At 48.5% G+C, this 17,801-nt stretch overlaps 1 protein-coding gene across 1 annotated transcript in view; it reads right to left on the minus strand.

Moving 5' to 3' along the window:
* SEPT9 (septin 9) overlaps positions 1-7,267 on the minus strand; it is a 245,154-nt gene extending 237,887 nt beyond the window's left edge. The window contains exon 1 of the mRNA XM_019542692.1: positions 7,043-7,267. Within this exon, the coding sequence (XP_019398237.1) occupies positions 7,043-7,064 (22 nt within the window). The 5' untranslated portion in view covers positions 7,065-7,267. The remainder of the gene's footprint in view (positions 1-7,042) is intronic.
* Between the last annotated feature and the right edge of the window lie 10,534 nt (positions 7,268-17,801).

Consider the following 17,801-nt stretch of genomic DNA (forward strand, 5'->3'; position numbering starts at 1 on the left):
ACCTGTTTGCACCTCTTCAACAAGGCACTAATGCACAAAGCTAAGCACTTATGGCCAGAGTCTATTCCACTTCTTAGGTGTCTAAATGGACTTAGGTGCCTAAGTACAATTCTATCCTCCCCACCCCTCATTCAAGTCATGAAAATCTATTAATGCATCTACTTTACTAACATGTTGTCAGCTGACCCTTGAGACTGGGTGACAAAAAACAGTGAGGAGGATGGATCCACCTATCTTCTCTATTAACAGTTTTTCAGGAACTTGAGCAGGATGAACTAGTCTACCCTGATCAAGTCTACTTATGGACCTAATAGATGGACTAAATTCTGCACAAGTCCACTTATGCACCCAATAGATGGAACAGAATCTGACCCTTACACTCTTTGGGGTAAGGAGAGTCTTTTTCCTATGTACATACAATACCGACCACTCAAAAGAGTCCACTCCCTGACTCAGGCTCCTGGGTGTTACCACAGTACAAACGTACAACAACCACCCTACATTACTAGAGCAGTATGTAAGCAGTCCATCACTCAGAAACAACCCTGGAGTGAAAAAACAGGGAATGAAACCCCTGCACTCCTAAGTAACCTAACCTTAGAATAAGAAACCAGTGCTCCTGAAGAGCTGTATACATTGCAGGGGAGCTCCACCCAGGAACTGGTATCTCTGGTAGGACAGCCTTTAGCAGAACAAGGGTCCAAATGAAGAGAACTACAAGAACTGCATCTTTGTTTTCTTAGGCATTCAGATTCACAATGGGTATGTCTACACCTTTAGTTTAGTACTTGCTTAATGAGGTTTTAACTAAATGCGCAGTAACTACAGTTACTGCACAGTAGCACTGGCACATGGTTTTTTTGTGGCGCCTACTGAGCCATAGCCTAACAACACGGTGCAGTAGTGTATTAGCATGGTTTTTGAGCAGCATGCTACGGTGCAGTGTTATTAGGTTACGGCGCAGTAAGCAGCTCATGTAGATGCACCTGGTGATAAGCAAAGCACAAATCCTAAGATAGACAGATAGATACCACAGCTTAATCGAATGACTCAGAAAAGGGCTCTGCTCATCCAGAATATTCAGAGTATTCAGTTAACTAATTCCATTCCCTCTGTGTTCAAAGGTGACCCTTATTAAGGCACTATTACTGAAAAATAACAGGGTAGGCATGAATGTGCTTGAGTGCATGTCACAGTTCCAGGCACTGAAGTTCCTAATGGCAGGGATGGGTGGTAATAATGAAGGATGTCAATTTGTTAATCTGGCAGTGATGAAGCATGCACTGAATTGTGCATTCCCGCAGTAGGTAACTGCAGCTAGACAGAGGTGCTGACAACCTCTGGTCATTAGAGACCCAGTTCTGGATCTGAGAGCATTGTTTTTGTGAATATTCACCCAAAAAACAGTTTTAAGGGGGCTGAAAATGACTCAACCCAGAGCATCATTTTGGCCACACAAAAAAGGGAAAAACCCATCTTTGGAAACATCCAGTTTTCAGCCTTTTCCAAATGAAACAATTATGATTGTTTTACTTTGAAATGATGTTTTCATTGCAGAGACCGTCAAAGCTGAATACTAAAAACCTCAGAATGAAACACAAATATTTGGTTTGATTTAATATGTTTTCAGTGTTTTTGGTTCTGCCAGTGAACCCGAGCAGCAGTAATTCACGCAGCTTTCTCCAGCACTCGTTGCTTTATACAGACAAAATGCTATTGAAATAAACAGGGATTTTCCCTGGGTAAAGTACAGCAGTCTTGAGCCTTCAAAGCCCCATGACCTTTGATCCAGTAGTGGGCGTGATAATCCCAATGTCCTGGCTGAATTCCAACTAAGGTAATTACTTTCCACGTCCTGAAGGCCCGGTGCACTTCAGCTCCAAACAGTCCCTTCCACTTGCCATCTCAGCCTGTCAGTGCTGCAGTGCGAAGGGCCCTTTGAGCCAGAATAGGTCTGTCCAAATTAGCTTTCAGAAGCACAGCAACACCAGGGAGCCTGGGTGCTTGCAGAGGCCCAGGCATTGCATTGAAGCCCATCCCATCACCTTTTCATTGCACTCTTGGGTTAATTAATTGATGGCTAGATTAAATCTAGCTGCAGCCTGCCTACCTGTGCTGCAATCATCGCTCTCAGCTACAGGATGGATACAGCCTCAGATGCTGTGTAATGTTGCTGTGCAGTGGTAAATAGTTACCATCAGCCACTCAGGACTCTTGAGGATGCAGTTCTTATTTAGGTGCCTAAATAGTAGATACACTCATCTTAAAATCTGGCTCTGATTGCAGGGTCTGAAGATGCAAAATTCAGCCCTGGGCAGCTCTGAAAATCCTGGCTCTTCATGTACAAGCCTGCTATCCTGTGCCCCTGGAGAAATATATTTCTGCAGATAACTATCAGCACTGTAGTTATGAAAGCCTCAGTCTGTACAGAGCAAAACAAATTATCCTAGTGTCCAATCTGTGTTCTTCCACTTGGCATTCAACAACACCACTAGCGCAATGCAGATGGGAACTACAGTAGTTTAGTGATTTACAGAGGCACTGAACACATGTAGCTACCAGTGATTTGATCCAAGATTGCTCAGCATCTTCAGAATATCAGTCCCTATTTGTATGGCAACTATAGGCCAGTGTCAGACTAGGATACCCACAGTGTCACATACCACCCCCAAGACAGTCCCAGAATTAGTGGAGTTTCTCCCATTCCCGCTTCCCAGCTCAGCCCAGGGATTGCACACAGTCCCTGGGGTGACACCCGTTTCAGACTGTATTCAGTGTCTTACGCAAACTTAAAATTACATGCAGCCCCTGGTGAAACAATTTTTGCCACGCTTAGAGGTAACCTGAAGGCCACTCTGGCATCTTGTCTCATGTGCCTTGCTTCTCTGTTGCATTTATGGGGATGCAGAGGGTTAGGGTGGGTGACCCCCTGAGGTCCCTTCCAGCCCCGTTCTATGATTCTGCGAGTTCCCAGAAAAGGGAGCATCTATTTAAAAAATAGCATCCCAAGGCAACTAAAGCAGCTCCTAACAATTCTGCTCTCCCCAAGCATCTGAAAAAATAAACCCTTCAAGCACAAGGAGTTTGAACTGGCTTCGAAGTGGGTACTTGCTTTGATTTCCCTTGTAAGATTCCTTCTGATGTTTGTAAAGGTTTTTTCCTTCACTTCCCCCCCAGCCCCAGTCCATTCCAGGAACAGAGCATTGCAGGGCTGAGCTGTAGCTGCCTGAAGCTAAAGTACAAAGGTCTGAGCGTCTCTTTACTGGTAAGAAGGAAAGTATCTAAGGCAAACTCTCTGTCCCAACCACACCTACATGGCAAGCACTCAAAAGCCACAGCAGATGTATAATGATTTTGCCTGCAGTACTTCAGAAAAGGTAAATCCTGTTTAGGGCAGGAGATAGCCTTGGAACCTTCCCAACAGGTATAGGACTCAGGCCAAAATCCATTCAAGTCGTGCAGATCTTTCCATTGAACTTGATGGGCTTTGGATTAGATCCACAGTAAAAGACTGAGGAGAAGAGGGGCAAGTCTGGAACCTGAGGAGTTTAAATCTGAGCCTGGTGGCCCCCTCTATGGTGTTTGCAATGGGCTTGCTTCTTCCTAATGCAAGCTGCTTTAGAGCAGTGGTTTTCAACCTGTTGTCTGCAAGCCCCATAGCGGTCCACAGACTACGTTTAAGGGGTACGCAACAAATGACTATGATCAATCAAAAGTACCCACACTTGCAATTCCAAGAGCTCTGCACCCCCATCCAAAATTCCCAAAGGGGTCTGCACCTCCATTCAGAGTTGTTTAGGGGTCTGCAAATTAAAAAAGGTTGAAAACCACACTGCTTTGGAGTATTTATTGGTGGTTCTCCTGCTTGCATCTGGCTTCCCAGGGCTGGAGCTCAAACCCCACAGTGCGGTGCTGACAGAAAGATGCAGTCTTTTCAGCTTACATATTACAGCCAGTTGCCCACTCATCTCTCTGGTCCTCTCAACAGCCCCACTCTGAGTGCCCGCGCAGTCAATGAGCTATGGTACTAATGCATCAAAATCACTGCTTTGTGAAGTATCAGGATTCTTAGTAACAGGAAAACCATTTTAGCCTTTCAAGGTGGCTGCTAGACTTGTGAGCTGGTAAGGGTTGGATCTGGCCAGTCCTGGGATGGTAGACCTCTAAGAAACCCAATTTATTGTAGGGGATACTGTATAATTCCCTCTGTGATGTGTCTTGCAGAGTCCAGGCCTTGGCCCCAGCAATCTGGGGGGCTATGCTATTGGGAATGCGGTCTCTTGGGATGAGACATACAAATGAGGGCTGTTTGGGATTGTCTGTACTACAGCAGCAGCATGCCCTGGTTAGCACCAGACTGAGTGCACCCCACCCACCTGAGTCCACTGACATGCTCCAGAGTGGGAAGTTTGCCATTGAAGCTGCTTCAGATTCATCCCCGGCCCCTGGTCTCAGATGCTCCTGGAGATTGATGCGGTGTAGACAAGCCCTTTATGTACAGCCAACCAATTAAGAAATCATAGTGCAGCTTGCAGGACAGGGGTGGTAACCCCAGTGTCCTGGCCGGCTTTCAATTCATGCAATTACTGGTATGTTCTGCCTCCCTAGCTTTCCTTCTTGTTTCCATTAGATAAAATAGCCTTCTGTCCTTCCCATTTGAAACAGTTGCCACATTCTGGTCCAGAAGTGATGCATCTTTTTGCAAACAGCTGGCTACATGCAATTCAAGTCCCTTCTGGATGAACATTATTAATCAAATGACATTTCATCTTAACATTGAGCTCAAACATTGTTATTTGGAGTTGTGCTCATGGGATGTCATCAGAGATGCATCTCATTAACGTGAGGCACTCTGCAGATACACGGCTTCACTCTAGCACACATCAGTACAAAGCAAACGTGGTAACCCAGGATATTAAGTCTTAAAAGCAGGCAGCCACAATTTCAGATCATTTGTCAGTGACAAGGCTCCTTGAGGGATGGAATTAAAATATTTAATGGTAGGATTCATGTATGCTGTACAGGTTAGCCTGTCTGTGGTGTCCAGAAGTTGAGGGAAGAAGGCATGATTTCATCAAAAAGCCATTAGATGCTTTTCTCTTGATCTGTGCTTTCCTCAAGGACCCATCCATGTGGTATCTGTAAGCCCTGTGCAGCTATGATTGGCAGCACCATCATACTCCAGTCTGACTGCACCTGACCTTCAGTTCAGCAAGGGTAAATGAACTATAGCTTCAGTGGAGACAGCTCACTTTAGACCAGCTGATGACCTGGCTTGTCATTTTAAGAAACAGGAAGGACTTAACAACCCCTCCTCCTACCCTCAGCTCTGCCCCCTGCTTTTTCGTTCTGCAGCTACTCATTGAAGAATCCCTCCCGACTTCCAGAGTTCCACAAAACACCCCGCACAAAACACATTTCCCTTGCCCTGCTTTCTCTCTTAGAGAAAAAATATACCTCCTGGCATGTATGGTAGCCATTGTGTCTTGACTAAGTACCTCTGGGAAAGGACCTGGCTGCAAATCACCACGCATACCTCTAGTGGTGTATTCATCATACACAGATCTCCAGTCCAAAGTACTTGAACTTGGACCTGTTCATTGATACTAATAAGAGATTTTTTTTGGCATTGGGAGTAAACACATAACACTCCAGACAGGAACATTCCCTATTGATACTGAAACCAAATAGGCAATAACAAGAATTTCCACCAGGGAGTTCTGGAGGGAGGGCACTGAGTCCAACTTGCTTCTGTGGTTTATGAAGTCATCATGATTTGAACTGGCCATTGTGTGGCTTCAATGAATCAGCATAGTTTGGCCATTCCAAAAAGCACTGACATCCCAGTGACGAGTGTAGCCCACGCGGGTTTCAGTGAGATGACTCAGATTGCCAGGAAGAGATTGGCCTGAAGACAACACCTCTATGCTGCCGCCTGCAGGCTACTAGTAACATCCCCCGCTCTACACCCCTGAAGTTGATGGGGTACCAAGGGAGTAAGTGAGAAAAAAATTCGACACAAGTTGTTTCAAGCCACAGGCTGCTGGCTAGGAGCAATCCATTGCAGAGCATAGCTATATGCCTGGAAAACGTGCTGCTAGGTTGGCTGCCGGCGAGGACCCAAGCTACAGTGGGTCAGTGGGTTAAATGCCTGACATTTCATAGGAGTCATATCCTCACTCCCATGCACTGACAGCATCTTCCAGAATGTCATTGGTGCACCTCATAGGAAGCTTCAGGGCAGTGCCACCATGCCAGATGCAACTCATCCTTGGCAGCGGTACAGCAACTGCTTCAGAAAAATCCACCCATAGCACATAAGGCTTCCACATATCGTGTAGCTGGAAGGAAGAGGAGAGGAGCTCTGGCTTTAAACTGCTCCTGCGCTAATGACTCACCCTCCAGGAGGCAGAAGGTAACCTTGGCAGGACCACCCACAGCTGCAGGGACAGGGACTTTCACTAGCTGTCCCATGGGGAGCGAGGCATTGATCTGGAGGAGAGCTGGGGTAGCAGAGGTAATTTAAAACCTGCGGGGGGTGGAGTGGGGAAGGGAAGGCTCTAGGGGCTCTGATTCAAGCCAACACAATACTTCCACAATTGTTTCATTGTAGAGAATCCCAGTCTCTCCTGAACCACAAACTTATCACACAAATGCTGCCAGCATGTTAAGAAGTGCTGCCGTTACTGTCTCCTGCCCTTAAAGCCGCCCTTCAACCCAGCCTCCACTGTCACACAGGTGTCTTGCAGGTAAGACAGACCCCACACTGGGGAAGCCGATTTCCAGCTGGCTGGCATAACCTGCCTTTCTGGATTTTAAGTTCTCTCCGTTGATCAAAGACTCATTTATAAACAACAAAACGAGGGCTCTCATCCAAGATAGGCCCAGGGAGACTCAGAGGCAGAGGGGCTTCTACGTGTTACATTTTTATTTTTATTTTTTTGCAGAAAGAGAGCGAGAGAGAAAGAGAGAGAACAGGGCAAGCAGAGCCGGTGGGTTTGAGACACCCAGCAGCCACCGAGCCAGGCCCCACTGCGCTCACCTGAATACGATGATTTCCTCATGCTGTCGCTCTCACAGATGTTACATAGGAACAAAATTAAGTGCCGGGATGGTTCTCCAAGTTCTTCCCAGGGAATAATCACTAGGGTGATGTGTGGCTGCTTTAATCCTTTTGTTCCAGCAGGCAGGGGTTGGCAGAGGGAAGTGTACTCCTCCTACACACCGTATCCGCACACCCGCACTGAGCTCCAGCTGAGGGGCAGCTCAGCGCACTCCCATTACTTAGAACACACCTTTCCCAAGAACAGCTCTGGGCAGTCCCAACCGTGCTGCCGCTGGCAGGGGTAGGAGGAAAACTCAGCCTCCCCAGTGCTTTAACCTTTTCCCCTCTGAAAACAAACAGGCTCTGCAGAATATCCCTGCCAGCTCCCAGCCCTGTGGCATTCAGCAGATTTAACCTGTGCAGCAAGAAGGAAAAAAAATACGAGTTTCTCCCTTTAAGCCTCAGATCACCCGGTCACTTCTGGTTCTAGGGGCAAGCCGTTTCTAGTTCAAAGTGCATTGCTGGCCTGTCAGCGTGAACAGTGTAAACACTTCTTTCCTTTTGAAATCCACATGAAAGGACAGGCTTATTCAGAGCTGCAGGTTGAGTAAAAGGTTTGCTTGGTCTTGCGACATAGGGCTAGTGTGTGTGTGTGACGGAGCTATTCATCACTGTAGAGAAATGGCCCATCAGCAAGCTGAAGACCAGACAGCCAACTCTACAAAGCAAAGCGAGATTCTTCTCCCACAGACACACTCACCCTTTTTCTGTTGGGGGGGAGAGGGAACCCCTGGGCCAGACACTGCCTGAGCATGGCAACAGGCCTGATCTGTTTAAGAGACTAGAGGTATGCTTCTGCTTGCTTCTTTGGTCAAGCGCATGGTGATCAATTAGTAATCAGGCAAGGACAGTGGGCTGAAGGCATTGTTGGTGCAGGAGGAAAGAGAAAGCAAATTAAGAAGAGAAGTGACTAAGAACAATCTGAAATCTAGGAGAATCCAGAGGCAGAATTTGATTCGAGTCAGTGGAAACATTTCAAGAGGTCTCAGAAAGATTAAATGAGACAGGAGCTGGGTCTACCCAAGAAACTTGCACAAAATGACTCTAAATGCAGCTCATTTAAACGGGGCACTGGACTCTTATATTTCAGCTTAAACTAATTAGGAGGTGGTTTACACTAAATGGAAATGATCCAGGTTTAAATAATAAGAACATCCGCACAGAAGTTTGCACAGGTTTCAATGAGTTTAAAAGCTATTTAGCTTAAATTAGTGGGACCATCTCATCTAGAAAAGGCTGTGTTTTGTGAGGCCTGAATTGCTCCAGCAACTGCTTATGAGCTAAGGAGATTTTTTTTATGCTTCTGGGATGCCCCCAGTTTGAATTCAGCACTAATCATGAGATATCACCACCTGGTGATGCTAGTGTAAAATGAGTGTGTTTGATCTCATTTCCAGTCTCACTGGCCAAGTACCTGCCCCATGAAACCACCCCATCTCAGTAGAGCAATGTGCTCTGGGCCCTGGAGCTGATGTCCCCCAGCAGCACAAAGGCATGATCCCAAAGCAGCCTGGAGACACTTGTGCATGCTCCAGAAGAAGAGAGGACATCACCCTTGGGGTCTGTCAAGGCAGCAACTTTCACCAGCATTGGGTTTACACAAAGTAGTAAAATATTGACATTATGGTTTGTGAAAGGCCACCAGTCACGTTAGGCTTTGTGGACATTGCCCTAAAAAGCCTTCCTTCCTGGGACTATATAAACATGTTTCATAATGAGAACCCAATGCCCTCTCTCTCCTTATTTTTAACAAAGCCTTTGACAATCCAGAAGGCCTGTGATTCACTTCCTTTCTTACACTTATGGTTTAATGTACTTCAAGGAGTCCATTTGCTTTGTGAGGTTGCCCAGCACATGGAAAAATGGTTGCATCATTGCAGACTGATCCTGCCATGGCTGTTTGGGGTTTTTCTTATCAAATGTGATTTGGAGCAAAAGATGCCAGCTTGTCAAAATAGAAACGTTTAATGTAAACATACCAGATCCAACAAACTTTTGCCAGGAAATGTCCCTTGGGTTCAGGCAAAGCGCGCGCACCCCAGAATAGCCGGGTGGTGAAGGCACTCACTTGAGGTGTGGGTGTCTAATTCAGACCCGGGATGTGAACTTGGGATTCTCACAGCCCAGGTGCGCATCTAGCTTTTGGCCGTTCTCTTCAGGGTCTCCTACTGGAGGTATCCCACTTTGTATGTTTGTTGGGCCAGAGCGAGAAAGCCTGATGCTGTAGCCCAGTGGTCAGGGCGCTCACCTGGAATACGTGAGGACACCGGAGCAGGAACTTCAAAGCGGGTCTCCACATTCCTCCAGGCTGTTCTGGTGGGGGCTGGTTTTATTCTCTCTCTCTCTGGTTTTCCACAAATAAACAACTTCAAGGAGTCTGTTACATCCTAATGAAGCATGGGACACTAATCCTAATGTCCCAAGCAGTGGCAGCACATAGGGTGGCAATGCCTGGCCAGCAGCTGCTATTGTACACCCCTCACCAATTCAATGCCCTGGGCTGCTGCTGCAGTTACCCCCCTTAGTAATACTACCAAACGCAGGGAACTTCTGCTGATTTTAAGCTCGACAGCCTTGAGAAGACAGGGACGCAGACACTTGTCCCACCTCGTACAGCAAGTCACGGGTAGAATTCACATCTCCTGTGTGCTAATCGACTGCCATTCCCTATGGGCTATTTTACTTACCTCTGTATCCCTGGTTATGGGCGTGGACGGGGCTGTCTGAAACAGTACACCATTAATGGGTGTATATGGTGCAGAAAGACAGTGGTCATGTTCTCTCACAAATTTGTGGGCCTGCAATTCCTTGCAAGTGTGTAATTAGGTCTATACTGTGAGCATATGCACATGTGATTGGATGTATGTGACAGTGTGGATTTTGCGTGTGCGTGATTGGGCACATGCATGCATGCAGCTGCATTTGTGTGCAAGTGCGTGCATGAGATCGTGTGTGACCACATGTGTGCATTCCTTCGTGGGGCCTTTGATGACCTGTATTTCTAGGAGACTGGCTGGGCAAGCAACACGCGAGGCTTCCACCCCAGGGCCAAGCAAACACAAAGCAACAGAAAATGGCTGAAGGGATTTTCATGAAACATTGTCTGACAAAGACTCCTTTTCTTTGGCTGCCTGAGCCTCAGAATTATCAGGAGAGTCAGTAGTTTGGCTTGGAAGAGCAGGTTAATGTTTAATACAATACAGAGCCCATAAGCTTCAAACAGGTAAGTCATTTATAGCTCTTTTCTGTTTCGTGAGATTAGTGAGGGAATTTATTGTTCCTGAAAGTGCCGGATGCCGGACACTGCCTGGATCCAGACATAGCGCAGGCAGGCAGGCAGGCACGGCGCAGGCTTGCCCCACACGCCGCCCTGCCAAAACACCTCCATGCTGGCCTGCAACACCCCTTTCGTTCCAGCCCTGCATCCCACTTCCAGCCTGCTCCTCCCACCCCCCGACCCTGCAGCCTGCTGCCTCTCCAGCAGTCCCAGTCCTGTCCCTTTCATCCGCTTCAGCCGTACTCAGCAGCCCCACGCAGGTCTGAGCCCTGTGCCCCGCCAGCTCTAGCAACGTGCTTCGTTCCCGACCTGCCATGAGCCTTTGGAGGCAGATTAAGACGGGGTCTATCCTGCGGAGTCCAGAATGAGGCCCAACACACAGTGAACACAAAGTCAAGGGCCGCAGTCACAGAGGTGCTGGATACTGGCAAATCCACAAGCCCCACAGCCCATATGAGGCTGTGCCCACCTTGAGGCTGTCTCCGATCCTAGCCTCTGGCTGGGCCTGGCCTCTGGTGTGCATCTATGCAACTGGCTCTTCTAGTGGTGTGGTGGAGCAGCACGAAAGGCGCCTCCTTCTTACAGTGGTGTTGGCTGTCTCTCTCTCAGTAGCCTCCTCTGTGCAAGCATGTTCCACAGCCTGTGCAGGTCCTGTAAGGATAGAGAATCTCACAAACTAAACACCATACCATGAGGTGAGGAGAGTGAGACAGGCACCACCAGTCACGCAGGGGAGCTGGGGAGGTGAACCAGAGCCAGGTCAGGGGCTCAGGCTGGTGCAGGAGCTGTGGGAGGCAACAAAGCTGATCAGCATGTCCTACAGTGAGTAAGGAGTTAAAAGGTGAGGGAAGGGGCCAGGAAGAGAGCATGGTCTAATGGGCAAGTCACTAGGGCTCCTGAGCTGTAACAATCCTGCCTCTACCACCAAGTTGTTGCATGGCTCTGGGAGAATCATTTCACTGCTGTAAGCCTCAGTTTCCTCACCTGTAAAATGGGGGTAATGACTCTTTCTTGCTTGACTCATTCCACCAGTTTGACTTGATGGCATTGCACTGAACAGTCCTTATCAAGATCGTTATGGAGGCCAGGAAGAGGATAAATGAGACCATCTGTAGCCAGGAGAGGAGGCAGGAGGTGCTGCAACAAGGTGAGAAGGTGAGTCAGGGCTCACTGAGCAGCACATAGGAGGGCAGCACCCAGATCCAGACTGAAGCCTCTGCCACCAGGCTGGGAGAAGGGAAGCTAGCAGCTGGACAATTGTGGCAGGTCAGTGAGGGAGAGGAGATGCAGGGCCCGGCCTAGAAGTGCATAGATCTAGCAGCTAGTGGCAAATCAAGCCTTGTGCTCTTTTCTTGGAGAGCAATATTCCTGATTGATTTAAAGGTGGAAACTCATCTGACAGGGCTATAAATCATCCGCCTCTACCTCTCCAGCGCTGTGTTTGCTTTACATCTGATCCTCCCAGCTCCGTGCTCTTCCGTGGCTGCGCAGCTGGAGGGAGCACGTCAACTTTTCCATCCAGCACGCTTCCCTGTTGAGCTGTCTGAATGAACGGAGCAGTACGGGGAGGGAGGAGGGCGGAAGGCTGCCAAGGCAAATGGTAGGTGAATGGTGCCACCCAGCCATTGGTAGGGGAGAGAGGTACACTGGTGAAGCCCCAGAAAACGTAACCCAAACAAAGCCTTTATATTCACAGGGGAGGGAGAGGGAGTGAACCAACAGGGTGGAGACCTCGTGGCTTTGGCAGAGGCCCAGCTCTTCTGGCTGCTGTGAGCTTGTGATCTCGTTGGCAAGCGCGGAGGGGCAGCCTTGGTGCTGATGTATGTGCAGCTGAGTGCTGACTCATCCTGTGTACTTTGATGGCAAGTCCAACAGGGAGGACACACTGAGTCAGCAGAAAGGGTCCAGGCAGGGGAATCAGGCTGGCAGAACCCATTTGTTACAGGCTGCAATAAAATCCAGCTGGTTTCCTCATTGCTGGGAGATCACCTGGCAGGGCAAAGTTTGCTCGCAGCCTCGCATACCCTGCTGTGTGCACACAGAAGGGGAATCTGCTAGGGAAGGAGGGCAAGACTGAAGGACAGGCAGTGCTGAGAGATCTGATACTTGCCTTGCTGAGGAGCAGAGCCTCAAGTCCTGCTTGCCATATAGCTCCCCCTCAGATAGAGGATTATCAAGTTTTAGTACCACAGGACCCTTCCTGCCTCCTATATGACCTCCCCAAGCAAGCAAACAGCACTAACAGCACAAGTGCTTGGGCTACTCTCTTCCCTCCTTTGATCATAACAATAACAGTGTTTTATATGGGACTCGCACTGGGGCATTGACCTCTTCAGCACTTCAGGAGCTAAGGATCTCGTGACCCCCCGTTTTGCAGGGGGGGAAACTGAGGCACAGCAATTTGCTAGAAGTCTAAGAGGGAGTCGCTGTCGGAGCTAGGAGCCATCAGAAGTACTTCTCTTCCCAGCCTGTGCCATGTCCAGCATGCAGGATGGCTGCATTACTCACTCATTGCTCCATCACTTGGGAGCTCCTGAGCAAAATGCCTGGCAATAAAACCTTTTGCTGTAGCATCAGGGGCGTGCACACAGCATCATCCTGCACTCACTCGCACGTAACAAAGCTAGCTAACTGGGGCATGTGCAATAGGAAAAGATCTAGCAGACTTATTGGAGTGGGGGTGAGATGATGGGGGGGTGAAGCCTCCTCTGAAGAAAAGGCAGTCAAAAATTCAGAAGAGCAATTTAACCCGCCAATGACATGGTGGTGAAGGCTATGACCAGGGCCTGCATTCAGCTTTCTGTTCTACCCGAATGATTGTGAATAAAACACAGCTTCAGGCCCTCAAAGGGTTTTGGGCACCTCATTCCCATCAATCTAAGGGCAATGGAGAGGATAGTCCTGCCCCTTCGTTGGCAGGGCATGCCCGTCAGGATGGCTCAGGATGCTTTTCTTAGGGGAGAAAGTTCTGATCTCTATGGGGGATGAGAGCTGGGACAATCCTGATTCAAGGTGTATAAGTGCTCGTGGTAGGCTTGCCTGGCTCCGGTAGATCAGGGCTGCAAAAAAGCCTCGCTTAAAATGTCAGCCCTTTTCAGCAAAGGGGGAGACGGGAGGTTTCCTGTCCAAGCTAGAGGCGAGACACAGACAAACCTCCTTATGGGAATGCTAGACCTAGTTCATTTCTCTGTGTAGAGCAGAAAGAAACCCCTGATTGAAATGCAGGGGGTTACCAACTGGGACAGAGCTTCCCTGGAGTCTGGGGGGAGATTGGATTATTTCCCCTCTGAATGAGTTGCAGCAAGAGTCTTGAAAGAAAGCGTCAGATTTGAGGCAGATTAAACAAAAACAAGGAGATTGGGGTGGCAGTGTGTTGACTGAGTTTTGCTTTGTATTTTCCGGTTTAACTATACCTCAAAGTCAAAGCAAAACATGTGTGAACATGCGCTCCCCCACCCACACACACATCTTTAGCATGGTCACATGAATCCGTGTGGCTCACAGACTACAATGGCTGCACTTTGTACAATGCCATTTCTGTACCACCCCCTCTCTTTCCCAGCCACTGGACAAGACTTGAAGCAGGTGTCCCTTGTCATGGGAGAACACAGATAATCCAGTCTCCCGTACACCACCTTGCTGTGCTCAGATACAAGAGGCAACCTTGTGACCTGAGCTGAAGCCATCTTCAATGACCTCCTGCTTGTTTCATGCCCTTGAATTCACTTAGGAGGATGTTGATATGGCAACAGTAAGGCTCACCACGGTGTCAAGTGCATAATGCCAGGATATCCATAAATTAGCAGCGTGTGCCCTGCCTCCTGCTCCTGCACCTCCATCTGCCAATGCAACGCTGATGGCGGACACAGAGAGACCTTCTTGAAGTAAATGCCTCACTCCAGTCACCAGTCCATCCTCTCGACTTTTGCCATCTTTGTGGTGAGCCTGGAAGAGCAGCCAATTACTCTAGACAGTTTTATCATCCATCAAGGTCACTTCTGCTCAGGCGCAGGCCTCTCCTGCGGCCTGAGAAGAGACAGTTCTCTTGCCTAAATCTAAAGCTGAAGTTTGCACTACAATGAAAATAGAAGAGGAGGTATGACAAGGTTAGGAGGTGACGGTGAAGTAGTAAAAGGCCCTGAAATGCTGTTCATTTGGATCTCTCCCCCCACCCCCACATGAAGAATAGCCACATCGATAGCCTTCAAGACATGCCATATGAAGGCCCGGTGTCCCTCCAAGACATGAACATATTGAGCAGTCATTTACCTTATGATCAATCATTAGAAGATGGCTCCATTCACAGAATGGAGTTACTTTAACCTGCTGCTTGCGAATCAGGAATGCACGTCTGCCATGAACATCCTGGCACAAAACAAAATGAACATGGGGGAAGAGAAACAGCTTCCACAGGAGAGAGGCCTGGCTGAGGATCACTGATAGCAGTTCTATTTCCAATTTCCGTAGCTGCCCTCACTTCCTTTTGCGGTCCCATTGGTTGCCATTGGAGTTTTGGCCATAGTTCAAACAGGGCGGCGTGACTAAGATTTTCCAAAGCGACTGCCTTGAGTCTCATGGGTTGTTCCTAGATGTGTACTCTTGACACACATGTGCTTTACGTGCTTGCATGCATGAGAAGTGGGAGTGAGATGCACTGTCCCCTCTACTGGCTAGTGGGGGAATGGTGGGGATACAGGCCTATAGAGGGGCCACTTTCTGTCTGCCCCTGCTGGGAGCTGCTGAGCAGGAGCCATAAACTTAGCTGGTAACTGCAGGCTATTGGAAAAGTGCGGGGGGGGGCAGTGCAGAAAACGTGGATTGGGAAACCACAGAAAGTGGTTCAACAAGAGCCTGAGTGTAATTGCTACCAACACAATTACAGAATTATGGACAATTTATAGCAGGCTGAAGGGCTGGATACTTGGCACGTGCGATGGAAAAAGCTGGAAGGAGAGAATCCTGCATCCTGGCACTGGGCTGCTGGAGCTGCGTGTGCTGCTGTCTCAGCAGTCCTGGCCCAGGCAGAGAGGAGCAGAGCTTTGGGGTCCTTTTATTTCTCCCCTCTCAGCTTCCAGCCTGCAGGCCAGCCATGGCCCAACTCTGCGTTTAAAGCAACCAGGACAAACAGAACCGATTTCTGGGAAACATCAAGCTCTCATACAGTGAGCAACAATACGCGCTGCTTCCATATGGCTGGAGTAAAGTGGAGCCACCAGTCATCAGGAGGGGAAGCCCCAATAATTTCATTTTACAGGTGGGAGAACTGAGGCACGGAGAGGTTAAGCAAACAGCTGGTTCACAACAAAGCTAGGAGTCCTTACCCCCACCTTATGCTGTTGAAGGGATGGTGTCGAACCCTGCAGCCCAGACCTGCACCACGAGGCTGTCTGTAAGAGTCTGCGACGGGCTCAAGGTAACCCAGGAAGATTTTTTCAGTTCAGACACTAGCTGCTCCTTACAGTCAAGGGTTCTTCGGTCAGTCCCTGCTGCCGACGACACTCCCAGAGGCCATACGTTCCCCACCTGAGCTCTGGAGGCTTCAAAATTTCAAATTAGTTCCTGAATGTAGCAATGGGGCTTTGGATCCCTGCACTTGTGGGATCCTTCCTGCAGCAGGAGACCGCTTACACGGAGCTTAGTGTGGGAACAGGGCCAATGGACTGCAAAAAGTATAACAGGCCAATTGCACACCTAAAATAGCTCCATGGAGTGCAGGATCTGAGCCTCATAACTCACCTCCACAACAGCTAATCTGAATAATCCACGTGATGGTGATTTCCACGAGAACAAATTGGGTGAGGGATCTTCCCCGGGTGTCTACATGGGGAACACAGGCTGATCCACAGCTGCTGTTCCAGCCGAAATGGTTTATGTCACGGTAGCCCTAAAATCCCCAGCCTTCTACCTTGCAAGAGAGGACACTTGCACAGAGTGAACTTTGTCCAGGAAGATGTCACACAAACCCTTTGCCCCACTGACATGGAATCATAAAAAATAGGGTTGGAAGGGCCCTCAGGAGGTCACAGCTAGTCCAACCTCAAACATAACAGCAAGCTGGCTCCACTGCAGGTGAGATCCTGTGTTCACTGTCTGTTGACTCCAGCACCTGCTGAGCCCAAGGTTACCCAGGTAGCTGACTACAAGCAGCTCGGGAACAGCCCAACAGGATGTCTCATGCAATGCAAGGGGTGCTGCAGAGAGACCTTATCTCGATCCAAAGGAGACACAAGAGCCTGTGTTTTTTAGGGGCTCTCTCAAACCTTAGAGCAGGATATGAAATGAAAGTACGATGCCCAAATTCAGGCCCAGCCCAAAAGACTGATCAGTTCAAATGAATCACGGCTTGAAGGATGTGAGCCGAGAGGAATTTAAGCTCCAAATCAAACTTACTGCAGCTTAGCAAGTAACAGCACGATTTGGCTCACGCCTCTGCTTCAGAAGGGGACGTAGGCAAAAACTTGAAAGGAAGTGTTCAGGGCAGGACAGCAGCAGCTCTGTAACAGTTTGCCCTCTGGATTCTTGATACGTCAGGATCTCAGCCTCACTGCCAGGCAATCCCTTCAGATTCAGAATATTTATTTCTCTTTCTTTTTCTAATAGCCACAGTTTTGGTGAGGTCTACAATATTTTCCTGTTCTGCTGCTGCAAAAATGAATGCAAGTTATCTGGCAGCGCTGCCAAAATGATTGCATTGCAGAATGAGGACATGGTTGTCTCTTAACAGGGAAGAAGAACAGTATCATTACTTAATGAATAGAGTCAAGGCAACCAAAGGAGAGCTGGGAGCCGTTTCCAGCTCTGCCACTGTCTGTGCCTGATCCAGTTGGTTCAATTGTTTAGACATTATGTGCTTCAGGTGACCTATTTGGAAATAGGAACTGGGGTTAATAACACCTTCCTTCATGAAATGGTTTCATATCCTGCAAAGAGAAAAGTTCTAGGAGTGAGGGGTGAAGAAAGAAAAGGGCCCAAGGACCCTTTGAGTCACCACATGGAAGTAAGACTGGAGCTCCATTTTTTTTCCCATTGGGATTTCATTGCAGAATGTAGCACATGGGGTAATTAAATGTCAAGCGGGCAACCCAATGATACCAGCTCAACCCAATGATACCTGTTCCTATCTGAGATGAGCTGGACACCAAACAAATGCTCCGTGCTTGCCAGGACTTTCTGGGGCTGCCTACTTCCATCTCTGTAATGGAGTAAAGCACTCCCCTGCTCCAAATCTCAGAACAGATGGACATTTGAACAGAGATCCAAATGTACAGATTCATCTCCTTTCCCAGCTTTAATTCTTCCAGTTACTGTTTTGACAGGATGGCTGGCTCTGGGGAGTCACACTAGGACAAAGCCAGCCAGCCCGAGCTCACTAAGATGTGGGGGGATGTGGGTGCACTAGAAGGGTGCAATAGGCTACAA

The sequence above is a fragment of the Crocodylus porosus genome, unplaced genomic scaffold (assembly GCF_001723895.1).
Source record: "Crocodylus porosus isolate Cpor-Errol unplaced genomic scaffold, CroPor_comp1, whole genome shotgun sequence".
Taxonomy (NCBI): Eukaryota; Metazoa; Chordata; order Crocodylia; family Crocodylidae; genus Crocodylus; species Crocodylus porosus.